Here is a 24,293-nt window from a genome sequence, read left to right on the forward strand (position 1 = left end):
ATAGACGCTCTTTGAGGCTTAAGTGAACATCATAACTTGCATGTGTCATCGTGGTACGTTCAATAATCGATTGAATGTGGACGAAACCTGAATAAGGAGTTGCGTTATAATCGGACTTCACAGCATATTGTGTGAAATATTCACGTACGGAGGGTTTCCTTGACATGCATTTACAATCTTGAAAGAAGATCCAAAAAATTTCCGCCATGAACCTCTATTAAATATGATGTATTCCGCTAACCGGGTTTACTGTCTAGTAAAGGTGTTATCATAGAGCTTGCATAAACAAAAGAGGAGCTCCTTGCATATCAGATTTTACGCTTTGAATATAATGACTATCACAAACGCACTATATCAAATCTCATGTGAGTGTGTCAAGTTAACCATTTGTTTGCGGGAATGCTCGCGTTAATAACAGTTCAGTTAAAAGCATTTCCAGCTAATTTCGTTTCAAGAATTACACTAGTATGTACCTTCATTAATTGCTTATTTAGTTATCGGAATTGTGAACATGTGTGCATTTAGATAGCAAACTAACCTTTTTCAAGTTGCAATATTATTGCAGACATATGGACAGGATTACAACCAGGACGACAAGGACTCTCCCTACCACTAAAACTACTATACATAGAACAGCGCAGATTTTGAAACCTGATCCTTCAAAATAATAATAATTTAATAATTTAATAATAATAATAATAATAATAATAATAATAATAATAATAATAATAAGTAGCAGTAGTAGTAGTGTACTTACACATTTATCTCAAATGGTAGCAAACTAAAAAAATGGTCAATTAGTAAATTGATATAAACGCTGATTAGCAGATTGTTCTAATTATAAAAGTTACAAATGCAACAACACATAATTACATTGAGTTTCGTAAAGATTGAGTCCATGGCAAATGAATTTCAGTTAATCAAATAAAATAATACTAGAGATATACGAAAAAACACTCCCTATTATTATTATATATTTTTGTTTTCGCTTACTACTTTAAATTAAAATAACTTTGACGAATTAGTGGATTTAGATGATGCTTATTATGTGCATTTGTCAACTGAAACACGGGTTCGAGTCTCAGATTCAGCCAATGTGGGTATGTGAGAAAGCTTGCCAGTAGCTTCTCGTGGGTCGGTGTTGTTTCCGGGTTTTTTCCGGGTTCTTCCTCCACCATTAATACTGGTCGCCATGTATAGCCTATCGTGTGCTGAAAAATGGCGTTAAACCCTACAATAACAACAACAACAACAACAATAACTCAAACACTGATGGTGCGACTTTAATCTCAGTGCCTATGACCTCGGCTCTACAACAGTTGCTTGCCTATGAGAGCCGGTACCTTCGAATTAATTTGTATGATTAAACATGAAGGACTCTGCTATCAAATAAACTTATGATCTCAACATTCATACAAACACATGTGCTTTTACGAAACTTGCAAAGATATTGATCAACTTAATAAGAAATATACAGCCTGATCAGCATTATGTATTGTATATGATTTAAATGTTTTGTTGTAGCATCAGCATATAGTTTTTTCAATCAGAAAGAAATACTTGTTTAAGAGATTAATTAGAGTAACACATGCGGGAAATGCCCTAGCTCCATGCCCAATCCTTCAAAGAAGAATTGTCAAGGCATCCCATTATGCTGTAAAATATGTTAAAACTTGTTATGTTTAACGTTTATCTCAATACCTAAATTAAAGTAAAAAGTCATTTGGGGGACAATTACAATTTTACCGACGCGCTGCTGAAAATAAATTACAATCTTATTCATGAACCATTGATTACACGTCTAATTTAAACATAAACTAATACTAAATTAATACAAAGGAAAAGGCTACCATTTTTTTGTCTTATATAAAGGTCATTTATTGTTCTTGAAATATTATAGTCATTGTCTCGACCATTGTTGTATGGTACATGGTCCGAGGAAGCGAGTTATTGTTCTGGTTTGTGTCTTACCATCAGACAGTGTACATGACCTTCACCCCTTTCAGAAAATCTCACCTATACATAGATCATCTGATCAAAGTTGTTCCTTAACAAAGTTATTCTATTTAGACTAGAATCCGTAAAATGACGGGGAAAATATGTTTGTTTTCACAATATTCTATGGTGAAATGTTTGGAAAATCATATATTGGGCCTCACATTAAACACTACGTCATTTAACAGTTACAAAGTGATACAACCTTACGTTATTTCAACTATTTTAATTGTCATGTTTAGCCCATATTCTATTTTGTTGTTCCTGCTGCTGCTGCTGATGTGTTTCATAATGCTTCTGTAAAGGGTGTTTTTTCTTATTGTTGACGATGATTGGGAGGTGGAGGAGGATGCTGAGAAGGCCCCCATCAAATGGATGATAACGCTATTAGCTCAGTTGTACAATTCGAAATTGTCGCTTACTTTATTGACATTCTTATGTTCAACAAATGTACATTTTTTTCAGTGTTATGTGTAGCTTGGCTGCTGTTCCGATCCTTGCATATCAGTCTTGCTGATCCGATCCTTTGGCGTGAAATATAAATTAACTTTTAGAAAGCGATTTGTTCACTCTATGTTTAACAGGACACCAGAAGGTGAAAAGCTATTCGTTTCGAAGCGATTCAAAACGAGTTAAGGAGACACACCATCGAAACAGAAACTGTTTGGCCTGGACGAATATAAATTCACCCCAATATGGTCGTGGATCCGACAATCTAGCACGCGAGTTTCAGTATACGTTGTAGAAAGTGAGGAAGATTCTCCTAGTTTATGCATATGAACATTTATCATTTCTCCAGGAGCATTCTTCTGAAGTTTGAATCAAACTTTGATAAGGAGCTTTATTGTGATAATTTCACTTTGCATATGTACGTATTAGTGATCAAATCTGAAATCTGAAATCAACCTTATTGCTTTACTCAGTGCCGTCTTAAGGCATGGGCACACTGGGCAGTTGCCCAGGGCCTCACGCTTCTAGCCTTTTAATCCTGTGGGTGGGTAGGGCCGGTAGAAGGCCCCAGTGCATTGCTTTGCCCAGAGCCTACAATGGTGTTAAGACGGCCCTGGCTTTATTAGTACCATTCCTAATGAATGGTGGAACCTTATTGTAACCTCTGGACTCATGATATAAAGGATGCGGGTTCGGATCTTGCAATCGGACCAGCCGGGGTCAGCTAGAGTGGTGTGTCCGTGGGCAAGGCAGATAACTCCAATTGCCTGGGTACTAAATAACCAACTTGTGTTGCCTTGCCGCAAAGTACCATAATAATCATTCAGCAGGTAATCCTAAAATCTATTTGTCACGACCAACGGAGAGCTGCGTTTTCCAAATCAGTGTCTTTGTCTAATAAACACATTGTTTTAGCATTATTTTAGTTATGCTGTATGTGCATTTGTATATCTGATTTTTTAATCTTTACAAATATGTATGGTACAGACAAAAGAAAATCTGTGATTGAACTAAGTGTTTACTGATTCAACAAAAATCGCTTCGCCAATTAATGTAAATAAGCCCTTGTAAATGATAATTCATTAATTAGCATGAAGCAAATACATGCTTCTACCTTTTAAGAAAGTAGTTTGCAAGCTGCCTGTCTGTCTGTGTGTTTGTTTATGCTGTCGAAGATTAAACGAAATAGCGCTGGAAGTTCTAGACTCAAAATAGGCTTTATATTATAAACGTATCTTCGACAAATAACTTTTAATTATCAAATCTATCTACATTTGATATATTTAGCTTGGATATAGATATTGATCTATTTCAATAAATGTAACAAATGATACATGTTTTTGTAAGTTTAAAGGTGATATAAACTAGAAGGAGCCAGAGAGTAGCATATATTTAGATATATAATTGACGGTAGGTTCTCTGTTTACTGGTTTCTCTTTTAAAGGACATTCGCAGCAACAGATAACTTCGTTAACCATCTGTAAATCTGCGATATATGATCTGGTGCAAAGACAAAATGACCACCATAACTGCAAAAAAAACCAAAACAAAAACAAAACATCACAATTTCAAAATATGACTATCCTGGTCATAAAAGCAAAGTTTGTGGGGAATAATAGCAATTTTCTGTACATTCTGGGCATAAGGAATTACGAAATAACACTTACTACCCAGGAAATAAAATTGTGTCACATAGTGTAATTATCGATATTTTATCTCCAAAGTGGAAATATATAATTCAGATTTTGGGAGATAAGGAAACTGTTTTAGATTTAAGTCTGTACAAGCTCATCCAACGACGCGTGTTTGAACAATTTTAAACATTCTCATAAAAAAAACAACTTCTCAGACATTTCTCAATAAGGGTAAAATGGTATTCTGTACCGATTCATACAACACATTCAGTTATTAAAATGGGCAGCCTCTATGATGCTTGATTACATCCCATGATTACAGACCTATTGCAATATGTACCTTGATTTGTTTAGTTTGCGCACACCAAAAATATCAATATTTAAAATAACACTATTTCTTTTTATATGTATCAACACCTGTATGGGTCAGAGGGGTAGGTATATATTCTTCTTTGGAAACGTGTATCCATTTTTCTTACCAACGTGTTCTCAGTTTAAAAAAAAAATGCGTCATTAATTTGGCTAGGAGAATACGCAGACAGAAATTTGCTTTTACGAGAGGACTAGAGAAAACATACTGTTATTAATAATATTTGTTCCCAAAATAATATATTTCATAAGTGCAAGCTTAAAACTGCAAGTTTTAAGGTATATTTCCATTTTATGTTTTATATTCATTAAACACAATTATGAAATTACGATAAAAACGAATCAACGACAAGTTTAGAAGAAATACATCATGTCAGCATTATTAACCCAGGAATTTAAGCATAACTATCAAAGTTCAAATATTTATACAGAATTCAGAAAAGAACAAAGTATAGATTAATTGCGATCGTGCTTTGCCTCAATGTATAAGACCAAGAGATCTATACCAGAGTGTAATACCCGTAATCAAAAAGTTGCTCTCTCTCTCTCTCTCTCTCTCTCTCTCTCTCGTACACACATCATTTTCTCTTGGTAGATTGCTGACTGCACTATTTTTTTAGCAAATGCATCTAATTCTAGACAGGGTTGTACATTTGCGCTCTCACCTCAACTTATCACATACCAAACCAACGTGACATACCCGTAATCAAAATACATCCAAATACATACAAAAATACAACATTCATTAGGTGTCTTAGTCATATTAGTTACTATGAAAAAAAAAATCGATTTACATTTCGGAAATCAGTTGAATGAAAGTCAACAAAGCGAAGAGTTTCGATTTATTGTAAAACTTCTACTATTGCCACAATAACACGCTTGAGAAATTTTCATGTCGCACCACACACTTGTACTTAACAATCAGATGTTTATATTTACAAATATCAATGAATGAACCAATGGAGAAATGGATGCAAACCCGAAGAAGTGAATGAACTTGTGTGGATGTGGGTATATGAATAAATGAACCAAGGACTGAAACTGTGTGCAATGATGAAACTTAAACGTCCCCATACACCACTCACAAGACAAACAAGAACTGAAAGCCTTCGCATATTAGAACAAAGCCAGCAATACATCATGGCTAATTTTGCTATGTAAATGAATAAAATTATTATATCAAATTATGGCCGCTTCAAGTATAATCCAAGTTCGGAAAAGAAGCATGACACCTTTCAAACTGAAATATGAGATAACTAGTAAACACAGAAAATATGCCTACCAGTGACATACATTTAGATACATGTATAGCAATTATAAAGTATAATTAAGGCTATCAGTGGTGACAAAAATCTTTGTATTTTAAAATGAGTATCTTACCTGTATTAGTATGGAGCGTGACCGAGTTAACGTTGTTTGAAGTAGAATCTGAAATATAAGAGCAAAATAAACCTGTATGAAAATGTTATCATTTCAAAGACAGTAAGTTTTTATGGATATTACTTTGGCTGGAACAAGTGCATCATGCTGAATAAAACAGAATTATTCTGTTAGTTTTGAAATTTATTTAGAGTCGCAAAGTCAGTTATACCATGAATACAGAAATCTTCATTCTTTTTCATTCTCTATTTTTATTCAAGATTGAACTTCTTATCAGGCACTATTATCAAGTATATTAAGTGCAATTCACGAAATAAAACGATGTGAATGAAGCAGTCATATCATGGCCATTAGACAGTTCAATTTCTCTTCGAATTGTTTCAAAGGAATGGAATATCACCTAGTTGTATTGTTATTATTTTCAAAAGCATATATTTTCGTTTCATTATTGACATTATTTTCGTGTCATCATCATCATCATCATCATCATCAACATCATCATCATCATCATCATCATCATCAACATCAACATCAGCATCATCATTAGCCTGTATTTACTCTTTTTAGAGATTCTGATACACATATAGGAAAAATGTCAAAACATAGGAAAAAGTAATAGAAAAATGCATTAGTTATATATAATTAGTATTTTAGAAGCGTAGCATCCGTTTAATGATTCTCATATGAGGGCACTATATTTATTACATGATAAGGCGAATCCTGCGAAACCTTTGAATTCTTAAATATTATACATGTCTACCAAAGGTTACTAATTTGAAAATTATTCGTATTACTAAGACAAGGATTCATTACAGATGCAGTGAACACTGAAATAGACATTACATTTTTTGTGGTATTTTGGGCTTGTCTGAGTGGATACCGGAAATTACCTGCCAAGGCGACGCGGAGTAAATTTCTCATATGATCTAATTTGAAGGCACATGAAAATTATGCTTGCGTTCAAAGTAATTATTATTGTGGAACGTTGCTTTGACAGGACATAACTGCACATATTATTACATATGTGTACGAATATCTGCATGGCTTACAAACTTGTATTGTATCAATTAACCGTAATTCTATTTCTGTTTTTGATGGGTCTGTAGAAATATGAATATTTTATAATCGTTTGGAGGTCATGCCAGTATGGCGCATGTTGTAAGGCACTAGTTATAATTCTTAAGAGTAGAATGTTTCATAATTTATTACCATTTTTATCGTATGGAAATATTTGCCATATAATTGTGCCTATTCGTGAACTTATATCGCCAATTGTTGAGTAGTTATAAATTCCTTTTTAAAGTCTAATATTATTTGTGAGATTCATAGCTATGAAGTTGAAAATGATTAGCTGACTTTCTTTAGTACGATTTGTGGCAGATCTGCTGTTGTATGGAGTATAATCTGAAAAAAGAGCGAAATATACCAATGAGTATGACAATGTTATCATTGTAAAGACAATTAGCTATTTCGTATGGATGTTGCCTTGGATGGAGCTTTTATATCTGTATGAACGAAAGAGAATTCTGCTGACAATTACGAATATTAGCTGGAGGTGTCAAAACGTCCCTTGCATTTGAAGCCTCGTAAACTTCACGCTTCTTTAAAACCTTAAGGCAAGTTTGCAATTATTAGCACAAATTATTATCACGCAGATCAAATGCAATTTACGACATAAAATGATTTGAATGAAACAGCCATTTCATGGCCATTGGAGAATTAGTTTTTTTTTCTTACTGTTGTTACACATGGATATAATACGAGTTAGTTGTATTATTATTATTATATTCAAAGCATATATATTTTTTTTTGTATTATTGGACAAATGATAAAATTAGATTTACCGGTCATCATAGATGTAGGTGTAACTGAACTGGTACTGTTCGGAGTAAGTACTGAAATAATAGAATTGAAATAAAGGATTTTTTGGTGTATTTGGCAATTGTTTCTTTCAAAGACATCCTCAGATGAGCAATGCCTTGCAATGGAAACATGATTATTATTTCAATTCTCTCAGCAATAGCTAGATATTATAACCAGGTCCAGATTACAAACAAACTTCGTTTCACACGGTTATTCACCCAGAACTTTAAAATCCAAAATTGTAACAGGTGGGTCGAAATTGCTGTGTAGTCTTGAAAAGGATATTTGTTGTCAGTACTTGCTTTTACTAAAATATCATACGAAATATTGTATTAGTCACTGTAAAACAATAAGCCTGTGAAAGTCGTTAAAATATGTATTAAATTAATCGAATATATCATTTCATTTATATTTATAAAATATAGTTCATAATGTGGCTTTAACTTCCAACATAGGTTTCAATATTCTCAAAACATAAAGTGTCGGAAATATATTTTGTACCGTATCGCTCTTCGCTTGTTCATTTTGGAGAAACGCGTCTACCCTTGTATGCCACACGTAAATCCATAAATCTATAAGCTAACATTCGCGCTGTTCAGAACTATAAGAACCTATACTGACCTCTATTGGATATCTCTAACACATCAAGGTTGATAATTGTTTTAAAACCATACATTCGTCATAGGAAAGATTTAATTCGGGCATAATAGTTGTACCAAATGGCAATTTAAATCGGAAGACGTATTCTGTAAAAATTATGTAACTGATCATTAAAGTGAATAATGCTTTTTGACGGTCACGGCCGAGGAAGTACCTTTTTGCCTTTGAAGCCAACCTCTGTTATATATATATATATATATATATATATATATATATATATATATATATATATATATATATATATCCATAACTATCAACTATAAATATTTTAAAACTTGTAGGAGAATTGATATAATCGGTCAAAGGAATCTCACGGTAAGCTTGACCATTATATAATTATCCCAATCCAATTTAAATCTACCTTCCAGCTCTGGGGAGTGAAAATCCCTAAATCTTTTGATTTTCACCCGTTTCAAGGACTCGCGTTCTGATGTTAGTTATCTACAATAGCAATTCAAGTTTCTATCGATTTAAGACTGTTCTGTCCCGTGTTAATAACTCAGAAAAATGTACAATAAGTTTGCAGTCTCTTGATTCAAGTGGACCTTTACGTATTATTGTACGGTTCTATGTCCTCATTAAGGTGACGGACATTGGTCAGTAGTAGCTGAATACCACCTCCTTCATATAACGTATCTGTTATTCAAATATCTCTAGTAGCAACTGCCAAAATATTTCTTGTGCCAAATAATCAGTGATACCACACATTGTAAAGCATCAATTATTAATCAGTATTTAATAATCCGTACCCATACGCTTGCAGTAGACGTATGTAAGGCTAAACATGTTTTTGATTCAAGAGACGTACCGGGTTGTTTGGCGTTGAATAAATCACGTTTATTACTTATTTTGCATGATCATCTTCTCTACGATAAGAATGGGCAGTGTTTGTTTAAATTCCAACATTCATTTTCGCTACCTGTATAATTTAAAATAATGGTACTGTTTATTAACTGAACGGAGTTAAAAAGAACGAATATGTTTAATATCATTGCCTCTGACTAGATTTGTACTTGGATATAGCCTTTAAATATTATAATACTTTACTAAATCCTATTGTCAAAAGACAGCTTATATCATTCGTCAGCTATTACACAAGATAATCAGATCTGCATATACTATAAATAATACAAAATGACATTGAATTTTACGTTCTGATGGTTTGATCTCTCTATGAATACAGAACTTGTTTATCTTTTGTCCGCTGCGGATAATCGCTTTCACAATTAGAACTCACACTTTACTTAGCTTAAAGGAACATAAACAAATCATGGGGGAATAGAAAGACAGAATCATTAGTGTTACCTGTCTATCTAGGTTGGCCGAAATGTTGGAACAGCTCGTACAGTAAGTGCATTTAATCTGCAAGGAATATTAACCAATGGTGTGGGAGTAACTGCGCGTTATTTGCGATTGACACATATCGGATCAGACTGAGGTGGAACGAGGATACAAAGCAGATGGATATCGAGTGATGGAAGAACCTATAGCATCCTAGGCCAACCCTCAATCGTCAGGGATTAATTGCGCTTTCACCGTCGGAACAGCAACTAAAAGTATTGCCCTCTAGAGGTGGTGATCGCGACTTCTACTACTCTGACAATGTAGTGTTTGGAGAAACACATCAGGTAATAACCTACGACGACAATGTCGTGTTTGGAGAATCTGGTAATAACCTTTCCTTTGGGGTATGCAGGACCTTCGATCTCTCATCTAACTAGCAGAAAATAGGAGTTATTGTTTTAGAAAAAGATTCAGTCTGATACATCACTGTAATTTGCCAAAACACAAAACAGTCAATGAATCTTCAAAAACATGGCATGGTTTTTGTGAGGGTGGGCGGGTCGAAGACAATGTTATTTCCACATGTAGTGATATCAAATAAATTGAAGCCTTTGGTGACTTCACCGAAGTCGGCAAGACGGCGGTGATGTCAACAAAGGCGTCAATTTATTTATAGACAATATAAGCCATAATGTCAGATTGGATGTGCTTTCCCACAGGGTCCAATATATGTGCAGATAAAAAGATCAGCGACGCAGTCAAACTAACATGCGAATTATAAATACGCCTTAACTTTGGTAAGCACGTGATAGGCAATGCAATCGAACATGTCATTGGGGCAAGAAATCTGCTGTACCTATTAATACCCTTTAAGCGCGGTTGCGAAGGAAAACATGCATTGAAATGGGGATGCGGCCGTGAAAGAAAATATCGCTATCTAGATTACACAGAAGAATAAAATCGAATTGAAAAGGAAACACACGGACCTACAAGAATCATTCATATTCCTCACTCACTATTCCCAACGCAATAGATCGATAAATATAATATTTATTTAGTTTGAACGCTGTAATAATTATATACCACGAGATGTATACATTTCGTATTAAAAAGAAACAAGGCCTTCCTTTTAATGAAAACATTATATGAGCGGTATATCACTGATACAACGTACATACTGTACATATATTTTATTTGTATCACATAAAACTACATATATTTGCTCTTTTGAACGGAGTTAAGATTTATTACAGGCTTATGGTTATAGACCGCGTGAATGAATTCACATCCCCAGAGTGTGTCCGCTACAAAATGAAGTTATATGCCTTTTGTGGCTATTAATAATCAACTGTGCATAATAATAAGTTACATATTAAAAACTTTAAATAGAAACCGGGAGGCTTTTCACAAAATTAAAATATTTTATATAAAGAGGGAAAATAAATAAAACTATTAAAATAATTAACGATAAAGAGAAAGAAGAAAGAAAATAGGAAAAAGAAAACGAATCGGACGTTTAAACGTTTTGAGAATCAAATACTTCATGCTGACTGTAGAATATTGACGCAACATGGGAAATAAATTGTGAAAATGAGCGAGTGATGTTTGATTCGAAGGAATAAACGAAAGTAATGGTGATACTGAGAAAATTAACAAGAAGAAAAACAGGAAAAAGAAAATGAGGAAGAAATAAAAGAAAACACAACGGAATACTGATTACTTGTCAAGAGTAGTAGTATTAGTCGCTGTTGTTGTAGTTGTTGTAGGGATTAACGCCATTTTTCAGCACACGATAGGCTATACATGGTGGTCAGTTTTAATAGTGGAGGAAGAACCCGAGAAAACCCCGGAAAGAACCACCGACCGACGAAAAGCTACTAGCAAGCTTTCTCACATATCCACATTGACCGAATCCGAGACTCGAACCCACGCAGACAGAGGTGAGATGGCAGTGATCCGTAACGGAGTAATATTAGTAGCAGTAGTAGCGTAGTAAGTGAGAACTCTTTAAAGTGAGGACTGCGAATAACAGTGAAGACAACTTATAACAATGTCGTGTGTAAGCTCGTATTGGCGCCACAAAAAGACAGAAGAGGAGAATCTCTGTATTAAGTATGTCCATCGTATTATGCATTTCTAAATCTTGAATCATTTTAATTATTTTAGAAATGTGAATATTACAAATTTATTAGATTCAACCGAAACGTAAACATATTTCAGCCAGACAATAATAACATTACTACTACTACTGCTGCTGCTGCTACTACTACTACTACTACTACTACTTATCTGAGAAGAAGAGGAAGAAGAAGAGGAAGATTATGCACAATATCTTCTAGCTGAGAAACAAAAACCTCGACGAACAGTGGAGACCGTTTACAAACAATTAGCTTAAACTCCGGCTCAGTTCGTTTCCTCTTGATCCCAACCATTGATGCAAAAGTCAAGAAGGTAAAGCTGTGTTATATTTTTCCACCACATGACACGTTTCTCATATATTTAATTATCTGAATCCCACTTCTGATTGCAGAATTGACATTGTAAATTTTATTAAATCGCTTGATAAGTATATGATCCAGAAAGCCCTAATATTACTTGAAATAACCTCTCTTCCGACGCTTGTTTTTACATGTGTGTGTGTGTGTGTGCAAACTTAGGTATGCAGCTATCTTCTGTTCCATTACAAACTGAGTTTAAGGGTGTTTTCTCGTGATTAGTAACACCCATTAATAAGAAAAGATCATAAATTCCCATGGCAACTGTATTCTACACAATACTTGCATGACAATTCAAGTGATTACTTGTTGTGTCTGTTATTAGGTTGTTTGAGTTCTTTTATTTTGTTCTTGTTGTTGTTGTTGTTGTTATGGGGTTTAACGCCATTTTTCAGCAAACGATAGGCTATACATGGGAGCCAGTATTATTGGTGAAGGAAGAACCCAGGAAAACCCCTGAAAGAACCATCGACCCTCGAGAAGCTACTGGCAAGCTTTATCAGATACCCACATTAGCCGAATCCGAGACTCGAACCCACGCAGACATAGGTGAGATGGCAGTGATTCGTAACGGAAAGCGCTTTAGACCACTCGGCCAATTTTAATTTTCATATTACACATGATAAATACATAACAACTGTAAAAGACTTTTCCTGGTAACGTGTAAGTAGAAAATGATAAAGGCACGCAGTGGAAACTACTTATGTAGATCTGAAGATGAACTAAAATGATCATGGAGAGCTAATACTGTTTATCATAATAGTTAACATCATTAGCAGAAAGCTGTTATGTTAATGTGTCCTATAACTGGAGCTAAGACAAGAGAGAGAGAGAGAGAGAGAGGAGGGATATATATAGAGAGAGAGAACTTGAAGACTGAGATTGGCACATGGTGCATGCAATGTAACTGATGCGACCAAATGCACCAGCAATAGCAATTGCAATGGTCGTTGACTATGAATATGTTCCATCATTATACACCTGCCGTTCTATAGGCATAAACCCTGCGTTCAAAATTTAAAATGTCACTGATAATACTCTCCAGTTCTATGTGCAATGATACGGGAAATAAAAACATTATCTTATATGTTTTGATTTCGCTTAATATTAATATAATTGAAATCATTTATATAGTAATAAAATGGAATAGAGGACCATGGATGTCAGATCTAAAAATATATTTAAAGCAAATAATATAACTCTAGTATACAGCAAAAGTGCTTCCAAAAATAAATGTCTTGGAACTTTACTAATTTTGGGTCACTGAGAACGAAAATGATGCTTTGAAATGTTGATTGGTTCTAGTTTTAAATATATGATACTGAGTCAGTATATACTAACCTTGACCTGGGGATGGCGAAAGATATGTGAGTTATAAAGGGAATGGATCTCAATTGAAACCAGAAATGACTAAAAAATATCTTTGACTGGATCTATGAATACATTTATAAATGGGTTTGGTCAGTACATGCCTTTTAGCCAAAACTATAAATCAGAAAATATAAAATTGGTATCGTGTCATAATTCATATGAATTACATCATGTTATTCCTATAAGTCATGGATGATGAAATCATAAGTAAACATATCACTCTGCTGAACAAATTGCCCTATATCAGCTCTAGATATCATACGGTGTCGTACTCTCTTATTTGTCAGTGTTTGGTTTTGCAAGGGACGCGTTTTTGTGTAGCCAAAGTGAGCAGAGATGCCTCGTATTTGTGTAAACAATGCATATAACTTCTGCGATGTTTGTGGTAAAATGACTTTTGCATCACAAAAGCCCAGTATAACCACAATGATTCAGAAAGCGTATCACCTTCATTTTGGCTGCAGTCATGAAGATCAGGCCATAAGGTAGGCCCAACACATATGCTGCAACCTTTGTGTAACAAATATTTGACAGTGGTTCAACAGGAAAAGGAAATTTATGCCTTTTGCAGTGCCAATGATTTGAGCCAACATATCATATCAGAAATTGTTACTTCTGCATGCTGCCTCCAGTTTGGAAGGGTGTGTCAAAGAATAAAAAATGGACTGTGCATTACCAAACATTCCGTCAGCTATACGCCAAGTACATCACGGAGAAGGACTGTCGGTTCCTGATGTACCGGACTCATTCTCTCTTGAGTCAGACGAGGAAGAGGATGAAACTTCTAGTCCTAAACCATTAATGCCACATGACCCATATTTACTCACACCCTCCTCCTCTGCACAACACCACATAACACAATGTGAACTGAATGACCTTTGCAGGAATTTGGAACTATCCAAGAGTAAGGCAGAGCTGTTGGGCTCCAAGCTGTAGCAGTGGAATCTCCTGGCAGGTGATGTTAGGGTTTCCATGTTATGTGACCGTCAAAAAGATCTTATCACATTCCTCTTCATAGACGGTGATCTTGTAGCCTGCAACAGCATCGATGGTGTGATGGCAGCTCTCAACATAGTTCATGATCCAGATGAGAAGAGACTGTTCATTGATTCATAGAAGACGAGTCGTAAATCTGTTTTGCTGCATACTGACAATGTTTCCATCAATTGCCATTGTTCTTGCAGTTCATATGAAACAAACATATGAAAACATGATACAACATTTGATGTGCATAAACTACAACCAACATAAGTGGCAGCTTTGTGGTGATTTGTAGGTTCTTGCTCTCTTGCTTGGTCTACAGACTGGATACACAAAGTACTACTGTTTTCTCTGAGTATGGGATAGTTGTGTGAGAGATCACCGCTACATCAAGTTAGATTGACCGCTCCGACAGTCACTGTATTTTGGGAGGAAAAATTTTCAGCATCCATTACTTGTTGAATCAAGGAAGAATTCGTTACCATCCTTGCACATCAAGCTGGGTCTGATGATGAATTATGTAAGGTAAGTCGGCAAAAAGCAAGCTGCTTTCAAATACCTCAGTAAACAAAATCCCAAGTTTAAGTGAAACTAAGATAAAAGAAGAAGTCTTTGTTGGTCCTTCGATTTGAGAACTTCTTTGAGATGACGCATTTGACCGTGCACTGGGTGGCAAGGAAACGACGGCATGGAAAGCCTTCCATTTAGCGGCAACACATTTTCTCTGAAACACCAAGGTAGACAACTACAGGAACGTGGTGGAAAACCTCCTCAAAGCATACAAAAGCCTTGGTTGAAACATGTCACTAAAGATACATTTTTTGCACACTCATATATTTGTTTCCACAGAGAAGTGAGCAACGAGCACGGCAAGCGCTTTCACCAGAACATTGCAGCAATTGTGAAACACTAACAGAGCCAATGGAGCCAATCAATGCTTGCAGGCTGGTACTGGACAGTGACAATTGTTGCTCCATTTAATGAATACAAGAGACCGGCTAAGAAGCACCGAGTAAACACTGAATAAGGAGTAAACTATGTACATATACATACATACAAGTTTGTTGCTCTTTGTTTCATAATATATTTTATTTATATAAGCATTATGCTGTTTTCTACAGTGTTACATAAATATGACAGGTACAATATTATCACGTAAAGCAACCATAAACATATGTAAATACCCAGGTTTACAATTTATGATTAAAACTCTGCTATCTACACAATAGACATAAACGTAAAATGTAAAATTTTAAATATCCTTGAAACAGTAGCGACTCAGATTTGTAATTGTCGTATTTGAATTCATCACATCAAAATCCATAATATACACCATTTACGTCTGAAGCAGACGTCTTCTATAAATTTGTAGACCAGTGTAATCTCTTTAAATCTGTGAGATTATGTTTTATTTGTCTGAGAAGGTGGTGCATAAAATACAAAAAGTGCCATGTCTGATCGTCTGTGCGTTCACATAATCTAATACGCAGCAGAATGTGCCGATGGTGGATATTTTGAGTATACGAGCGTTGGATTTTGGACCATTTATAAATTATCAAATCAAGGCGATAGAAGGTTATCTTTTATCTTACAATGCTAATAGCAAGACATTTTGAGTTAGTTTAGTCGCGTCATTGAGGTAAGAACAAAATAAAGCTTGTAACAACAATGGAGGTATAGAACAATCATTATAAAACCTCATGTACTTGAAAGTTCAATATATTTTGGAAAATTAGGAATTAATAATTAATGAAATAATAGTTCCTGAAGAGGAAATGAATGAAAACATTAGAATGTACTTCAGTACAAAAAAAAATAATGCTCGTAAAATCCACAGACCTGCTTGTCTTGAACAGGATTATTCATGTTCCGATCTTTTACGAAAGTACATTCAGAATACGGTAAAAGTTACTGCCGTTTTTATTAGGGGCACTTGGAACAGAGTTTGAAAAGGAGTTGTTGGATCGGAAATTGTACCATCTTATCCAGAAGTAAGTAGATACGTATATGGCTAGATGCCGAACGATAACTTATGCGGCGCAGTCGCCACACACAAAAATTAGTCTTTGCCCAAATGAGGCGTTCGCGTTGCGAGCGTAGCTGGTTGGAGAACGCAGGTTCTCTGCGAATATATCGTATCAGTGCCAATCCGGTATAGAGGCTGCGATGCAATCATGATTGCAATAAATCCGGCTTTGGTTGCTTGTGGGTGTGAATTTGTTTTATACATTATTGAAATCTATTTCGCCGATATGTCATGCAATATGAAATATTCTCATTGTGTGTGAGTATAACCCGTTAAACATCAATAACATGTTGCTTTATCCCTGAGAACCTTCGAAATCTATGTGTATCGTTGTACCAGGTGCCTTTGGAAAATACTTTTTTCCAGGTTTGATTGTTTTTCAACCTTTGTGGCCTCGAACACATCTGAATTGTTGATGGTGCCATCAATGTCTACGATGAGCGGTGTTTGATTGATGTCCGAGCTAAATTCAGCTGTGTCCTGGCTGCCAATCATATCCCTTGCAGCATCGTTGCAATTCCGCAACACTTTGTAATACGGCTACTCATCCGCAGTTGTTGCATCCAAATATAACTTGTCCCACCTGAACTTTCTCATAACTAGATTCAACAGCAACTGTGTTTGACCTGAACCAGATGGCCCTATGATAATCGCAAGGACACTATTTCGTAACGCCGACTTGTGTTTGACCACGGGCAGGTCTAGAGTCGTTCTAAAGTCAACAATGCGGAATTCACTAGATTAATTTGTCCCCATTGGTTATTGATGTATGTAAGCTTATATTGTTTGCGATGTAGTGTGCGTACCGATACGTTAGAGGCGCCAAGTTACCACCAAACCCGAAGCCGTGCAATCACCGGTACGTGTGCTCGTTGACGCACAAAAGTATAAGACAGTACAGGGCAACCTTTGATTGCTGTGAGCAAAGCTCACCATGGCAAAGATATCGCATCCAATGTGGCATCGTTCCGCAATGCCGTGGGTACAATGCCAGGGAGAAAGACATATCCAAGGATGCGTATCTAATGGTGCTCATTGATATATTACTGTCCACAATACTCGATTTTCCCCATTATCAGCCATTGTTTCGAATCATTATTATTAGAATTATAACAGTTCTAATTAATTGTTCCTGCACTCAGACATTCCGGTAACTCACAGGGGCATAACTGGTTGCCGGACACATCACAGCAGCAAAGGACTGGTCAGTAGATAAGCGTATAGTGGTGGAAGATAGTGTCGGCTGGAATCATCTTTGGGAAATGCAGCATGGGAAAGGCTTTGTCGCGCAGCCCTTAGGAAACTTTAGACATAATTGTAAAAATAAACCTAAATTACGGGACTGTCAGCCGCCCCCTCCTGGTGCTTGGTCATTTTTTGTACCACTGGTTGAACAATGGGTCTCCACTGGGAAATTTGTACATATTAGCAAATATAGTGTTTGCTTTCAAGGAACCCATTTTCTGAAACAGACTGCATGGGTCTGTTATGGTTATATCTTACTAATTTCGAACCGTGTATCACCCTTTGCGAAATTGTTATTTTGAACATGCCTTCCTGAAACGTACATTACCATACTTGTCCAGAGTAAAAAAAAGATGCCTGAATCAAGGAATAGTTTCAGACACAAATATATTATAGACTTTACTAATGATTACGTTCAACAAGGTGAAGAAGAACCAACCAATCAATATTTCAAAACATAAGCGGGAAAAGAAAGTACTACTGATATCGAGGTTATCGTTGCATTGAAAAATAAGAAATGGTTAAGAATTATGGCAGCTTTCAGGAAATTGTTACAAAGCATTTATCAAAGAAAACAATTTTGTGACTCGTTATTGTTAATATTTAATTACATTTTAACACAGTGTCAATACTATGAGGTATAAGAAAAGGTTAATATTAGCTTACTTGTGCTAGTTGATGAGGTTTGAGGCCATTTGCTTATACTTGACACTGACGCTGAAAAATAAAGTATAGTAAACGATATGAAATTGTCTTGAATAAAGTACCAGTATTAACACAGTTTTAGATTCATTTAAAACTTTGGAGGGACAGGTCGTATGTTTCTTAATCGACGATAACGAATGTCTTGTCGCTCTGTTGGTTATTCCTAATAACAGTGGCATTTCACATGTTAGTGCCAGTAATTTACTTCAAAGTACAATGGCTCAAAAGTTGAATATTAAGGATACCAGATTTTGCAAGTTCATTAGATCCAACATTTAAACTATGGCAGGAACATATACAACACGGAGAAAGAAACGTAAGTACGATGACTGAATGGAACGAAATGGAAGGAAACTGTTATACAGAAGCTTGTATGATAAATATATGAAATAATATACACCCAGAGAACGAATCAGATAGTATGCGATGAATACATCAATTTATAAGCGTTCGAGTTTACAATCTTGTGAAGTTCTAGAAATAATGCAAGTTGAATCGCTTTGATATTTGTTTCAATCAATGTGGAGACAGTCAAAAATACCTAATAGAACTTCATATGATACGTGTAAAAGAGTATGTTGAACTGAGTTACGCAAGAGTAATAGTGCTTGGAATATTTCTGAACTATGTTCGCCAAAGAACGCGGACGAGTAGAAAACATGTTTTTCAGAAATAATAACTGCTTAAGTGAACTACAATTTGTAATAAGTGGAAAGTGATAAATGTGAAGTCATATTTTCCCATTACTATTGTAAGGAAATATATATAAAAAAAAAATTTTCAGTATTGTTTAAACCTTGTTAGTAGTTAAGTGGGGCACTAGAGTCTCAATGGGAATTAGCATTACAGAGACCCCTGGGTCACTATAGCCTCAATGGAAATTTAACATGGAGAAAAATCGTGGGTCAATATAGCCTCAAGGGGAATTTAACATGGGAAATAGTCTTGGGTCACTATAGCCTCAAGGGGAATTGAACATGGAGAAAAAGTCTTGGGTCACTTTAGCCTCAAGGGGAATTGCACATGGGGGAATAAAGTGTGAGTCTATCTAGGGACAAGGGGAATTGAACATATGGAAATTGAACATGGTGGGTCTCTAGAGCGTCAAGGGGAATTGAACATGGTGGGATTGTCTAGGGACAATGATGGTAGAGGGTCAAACACAACAGAGACAGAAACATACATACACTAGTACAAGCGTGAGATTTATATATAAAGCATTACCAAGACCTGAAATCTTGCTGGGGTGTTCAAAAATTTGCATAATTGTAATGATGCTATAAATAGCTATAATCAAGGAAATGCTCAACGACAAAATGGATGTGACTAAAAGTAATGCTAAAATGACGAAATTGTCCCAGAATTTAAAGGAAAATAAACATATCCCCGAAAATTAAGTTACAATGGTTTAGACTAAAATGGATAAAATTAGTAACTACTTACAATATCAACTTCTGTGACGATCGTGAATAAATACCTATGTATCTATAATCAGCTGAAATTCCTATGAAATCCCACTATCTATTTATAGCTCCAACTTGTGGGTTTTTCCTTTGGAAAATCCCACTATCTTTTTATAGCCTCAGCTTGAGTGACGTTCCTGTTTATGAATTCTAGTATATATGTATACCTACAAAATGTGGAAATCCCCAAGTCGATATTTATAGTCTCAAAATTTTCAGCGTCAGTGACGTCACTGTACTGAACACTAGGGGATAAATGGCAACAGTGTTGCAAGTGGCTGACCTGAATACGCGCTACTGTAGGTAGGTAGGTAGAGTGTATCTGATAGGGATAAAGTGAGTTTTATAGGGACAAACAGAGACCAATACACACACACACACACACAACATACGCGCGCAGACACACTCACACTCACACTCACACACACACACACACACACACACACACACAGAGAGGGAAGAGGAAAAAACAAACCCCAAATATACTATCAACACAGAGGTGAGATAATGCAAACCCCAAATAAACTATCCACACAAACGTACGCGAACGCATACAAACCCCAAATATACTATCCACACAACGTCGCTAACGCATACAAACCCCAAATATACTATCAACACAGAAGGAGATAATACAAACCCCAAATAAACTATCCACACAAACGTACGCGAACGCATACAAACCCAAAATATACTATCCACATAACGTCGCTAACGCATACAAACTCCAAATATGCTATCCACACTCGGGAGGAAGAAGAAAAAACAACCAAATATAAGATCTACACAACGTACGCGAACACACACACACACACACACACAGAGGGAAGAGGAAAAAACAAACCCCAAATAAACTATCCACACTCGGGAGGAAGAAAAAAAACAACCAAATATACGATCTACACAACGTACGCGAACACACACACATACACACACACACACACACAGACACACACACACACAGAGGGAAGAGGAAAAAACAAACTCCAAATATACTATCAACACAGAAGGGAGATAATACAAACCCCAAATAAACTATCCACACAAACGTACGCGAACGCATACAAACCCAAAATATACTATCCACACAACGTCGCTAACGCATACAAACTCCAAATATGCTATCCACACTCGGGAGGAAGAAGAAAAAACAACCAAATATACGATCTACACAACGTACGCGAACACACACACACACACACACACGCACACCACAGAGGGAAGAAGAAGAAAACCATTATACACTATCCACACGCAGTGAAGAAATAACCATTTATATATATACTATCAACAGAGAGTGAAGAAAATCACCCATTATATTCCATCAACACAGAGTGAAGAAGAAAAAGTTTTATGAAAGCACCTAAGCCCTCACCTGCAATGACCAACTCTGCCAAACACCTACACCCCAACCACCCCCCACTCCCAACACTACAAAACCCATTTAACCCGTTATTTTATGGCATCAGCGTGTGATTTAGGAAACATCAAGACACAAAATGATGGACGAATAGACTGACTATTGTTTACGGACTTGCATGCCTAAAGAGCGTGCGTGAAGGAAAACATCCTTCCATTTCAATTCTAACTAAAACATGATCCAGAGGGATAGAGAGAGGTGAAAGAGCACAATTTCATAAAGTGTGAGTAAAAACAAAACACGCCATCCTTATTATACAATGTCAAGACCAAGAGACACTTACGTTTTCTTTCTGGTCTATTCTCTTTTAGAAGGTAGTATGAAATTTCACATCAGGGCCAATGCATCGGTTCACATTGTCAATTTTTCCATTTCCATGCTTTTTCTGGCACAAGTTCTTCATCATCTTCAATTTCTTCTTCTTCTGAATCCCTCTTCTCTGTTTCGTCTTGTTTTTGTTTCTTCTCTTTTCTCGTAGGGCACTCTGAATTCCAGTGTCCTTTCTCCTGAAAACGATATTAGGTATCTTGACTTTTGTCTCTCTTTCTTAGACGAAGCAGGTATTCTGGAGACAAATACCCATTTACCTTTGCAGATATAGCAAACTTCATTAGCACTTACACACTTTCGTATGACTCTCATCAAATCAACGACCAAAAGAGTAAGTTTTGTTGCCACTTTCGCATGTGAATTATGCTTTCGTATGACTTTAAGCAAATATTTGACCAGCAGGTCGATCCGTGCTGACTCTTCCATCTTCTTGATCGTTTGAGAGCGGAATGAATACTCTGACGCTAAGACACTGTCCTTATATACATGGACCTGCTGCGTATGAAACCTAGTCAAATGTAATTTTGCAATAAGATGAAACGATTTCATTGAGGAAGTAAAAAGCAATGATGTACCGGATCGCCTCACACAAAACCTGAAGTTTTAGTTCAAATCCGTGTCAGCGATTTCGAAGACGACATAACTGAGCTTTAATCAATGCTCTCCAATTATGCCACAAAACCACGAGTCCTGATTCACGCCAAAAGAAATTTCGTTCGGTCCATAAAAAATAGTATCACATCTGAGAAACGCAAAAACGAACTTCCAGAAAACTGAGAACGACGGCTTACACCTACAACGTAAATGTGTGAGTTCAAGTAGTGCGTAAAACTTAGTCAAATTAGATTTTTATAGTCAAGACGAAACGATCTCTTTTCGAACAAGAAAGCAGACACCAAGCGACAATGGTGATCCGTGTCACACAACACTTTTCAAAATGTATATTATCAGAGGTTTGTTCTAGCGATCTGCACGGTTAAATTAAATGTTGATGTATTTTGCAATAAGACGGACACAATTTCCATGGGATCACCCATGGTACGATTGTTCGTGCATTAGTTTAATTTTTAAAAATATTTTTTTATATAAATCGCCTATAGGATAGACCCAGTAAAGCATGGCCATTCTCGTCACTGTCTGAATAGCTACTCAAGTCAATTCGAAGCGATCGCGGTAAGAAAATAAGTATAGCCAATGAAATGGCTTACAACGGGTGATGCATTGTTTTGTTCTAAGGCTGTGTGGCATAATAATCCCTATGTTCTTGCGTTGTTACCATTACAGTGCAGACAGACTGAAATGTGAACTTACAAGCCCTCTTTGTGTGTGTTGTACCATTTCCTCTTACTACATCAAAATACTGAGCGTCACAGTATTGGTTAGCGTTTTCAAGCTGACCATTTTTTTATATCTCACTTAAACATTTCGACATAAACACTCATATCGGTAGAGTCAGAACAGACGTGTTACAGTATTGAGGGGCATGTTATCTTTACTTTTTCAAACTAATAAATTTGGGGTTTGTATGAAGTAAAGAACCGAAAGTACAGTGAAACTCAAGGATGATGACCCAATCTGTCTGTCTATTGATGCGTGTATTTACTTAAGAAGAAATATGACCTCTAAAACACAAAGAGATACGGCAAGCATGATTAGATTAAACACAACGATGTTTTCCTTCACGCCCGTGTAATTTAGAGTTTCAATCGTCTTTGAAGACAAACTTGGTCTCCTTTTGTAGGGCTTGAAATAATAAAAAAAAACTGAAAAATCTTAAGCACTTTGCTATAGATAATTTCATCAACAGACCAAACAACATAAATACCGTTACAACAATAGAAAGCCTTAAATCTTCTATCAAAAAGAAATGCATGAAAAAATTAAAGATTAACGATAACTAACCAATGAAACCGAATTTAACAAAGGCAATGACATGTGAAGAAATGCCTCTCACTTTGGAAAGGTAGGCGAATGTACTCTGTCATGCACCGTCAACTTGAAAAAAATTATAAACAGAGAGAAACCTGAATTCAAAATTCAGTTGTTTCTTTTTCTTCAAAATTATTTCGTTCCTTTTTTTTTTTTTTTTTTTTTGGAACAAATCTAAGCACTAATATAGAGTGGAAAAGGGAAAATGCACATACAAGCTTTGATATTTCTGAAAAAAGGAGGGGATATTCCTAACGTTCATAACCACCTATATATGCTTGGACTTGTCTGTGACTTATCCACAAAACAAGATATACATATTTCTGGTCAAGCTGCAAGTGTGTGCGTGTTTTTGAAAATGGTAAAAATTGGATATACAATTTTCTCGTGACACTTATAAAGTGAAGAGTCTGTGCAAGTGTCAAAAGCCAAAGTCATATAAGTTTTGTATTTTGTACGGCTTGTAAAGATTTCTACTTTAGAAAATGTGAAGTATCACAAGTTATTATCACAAACAGAAGTGGAACATAGGGGCTTGCAAGAAAGAAAATAACCCAGACAGTTGGTGTCATCAAGAGTGCTAGAGACGGTACCCGAACTTGCTTGCCTGCTTACTTGAATTAAAGTGATTGTCGCTCTAATGGAGCATGTATCACTGGTTTAATAACGCACCGCGTGATTTTTAATTACTCC

The 24,293-nt window shown here is 35.9% G+C and overlaps 1 protein-coding gene across 16 annotated transcripts in view; it reads right to left on the reverse strand.

The window, feature by feature from the left end:
- LOC149794480 (uncharacterized) overlaps window positions 1-24,293 on the reverse strand; it is a 167,536-nt gene that overhangs the window by 105,301 nt on the left and 37,942 nt on the right. For 15 of the 16 annotated variants that reach the window (XM_089968730.1, XM_089968727.1, XM_089968726.1 and 12 more), the window contains exons 3-5: window positions 18,420-18,470; window positions 7,673-7,723; window positions 5,829-5,876 (exon numbers count right to left, since the gene is read on the reverse strand). In XM_089968730.1, coding sequence (XP_089824856.1) covers window positions 5,829-5,876; window positions 7,673-7,723; window positions 18,420-18,470 — 150 coding nt within the window. The remainder of the gene's footprint in view (window positions 1-5,828; window positions 5,877-7,672; window positions 7,724-18,419; window positions 18,471-24,293) is intronic. The other variant, XM_089968716.1, reaches the window with a different exon arrangement.

This window comes from Sinohyriopsis cumingii, chromosome 8 (genome assembly GCF_028554795.1).
Source record: "Sinohyriopsis cumingii isolate HCF-2022 chromosome 8, ASM2855479v2, whole genome shotgun sequence".
NCBI lineage: Eukaryota > Metazoa > Mollusca > Bivalvia > Unionida > Unionidae > Sinohyriopsis > Sinohyriopsis cumingii.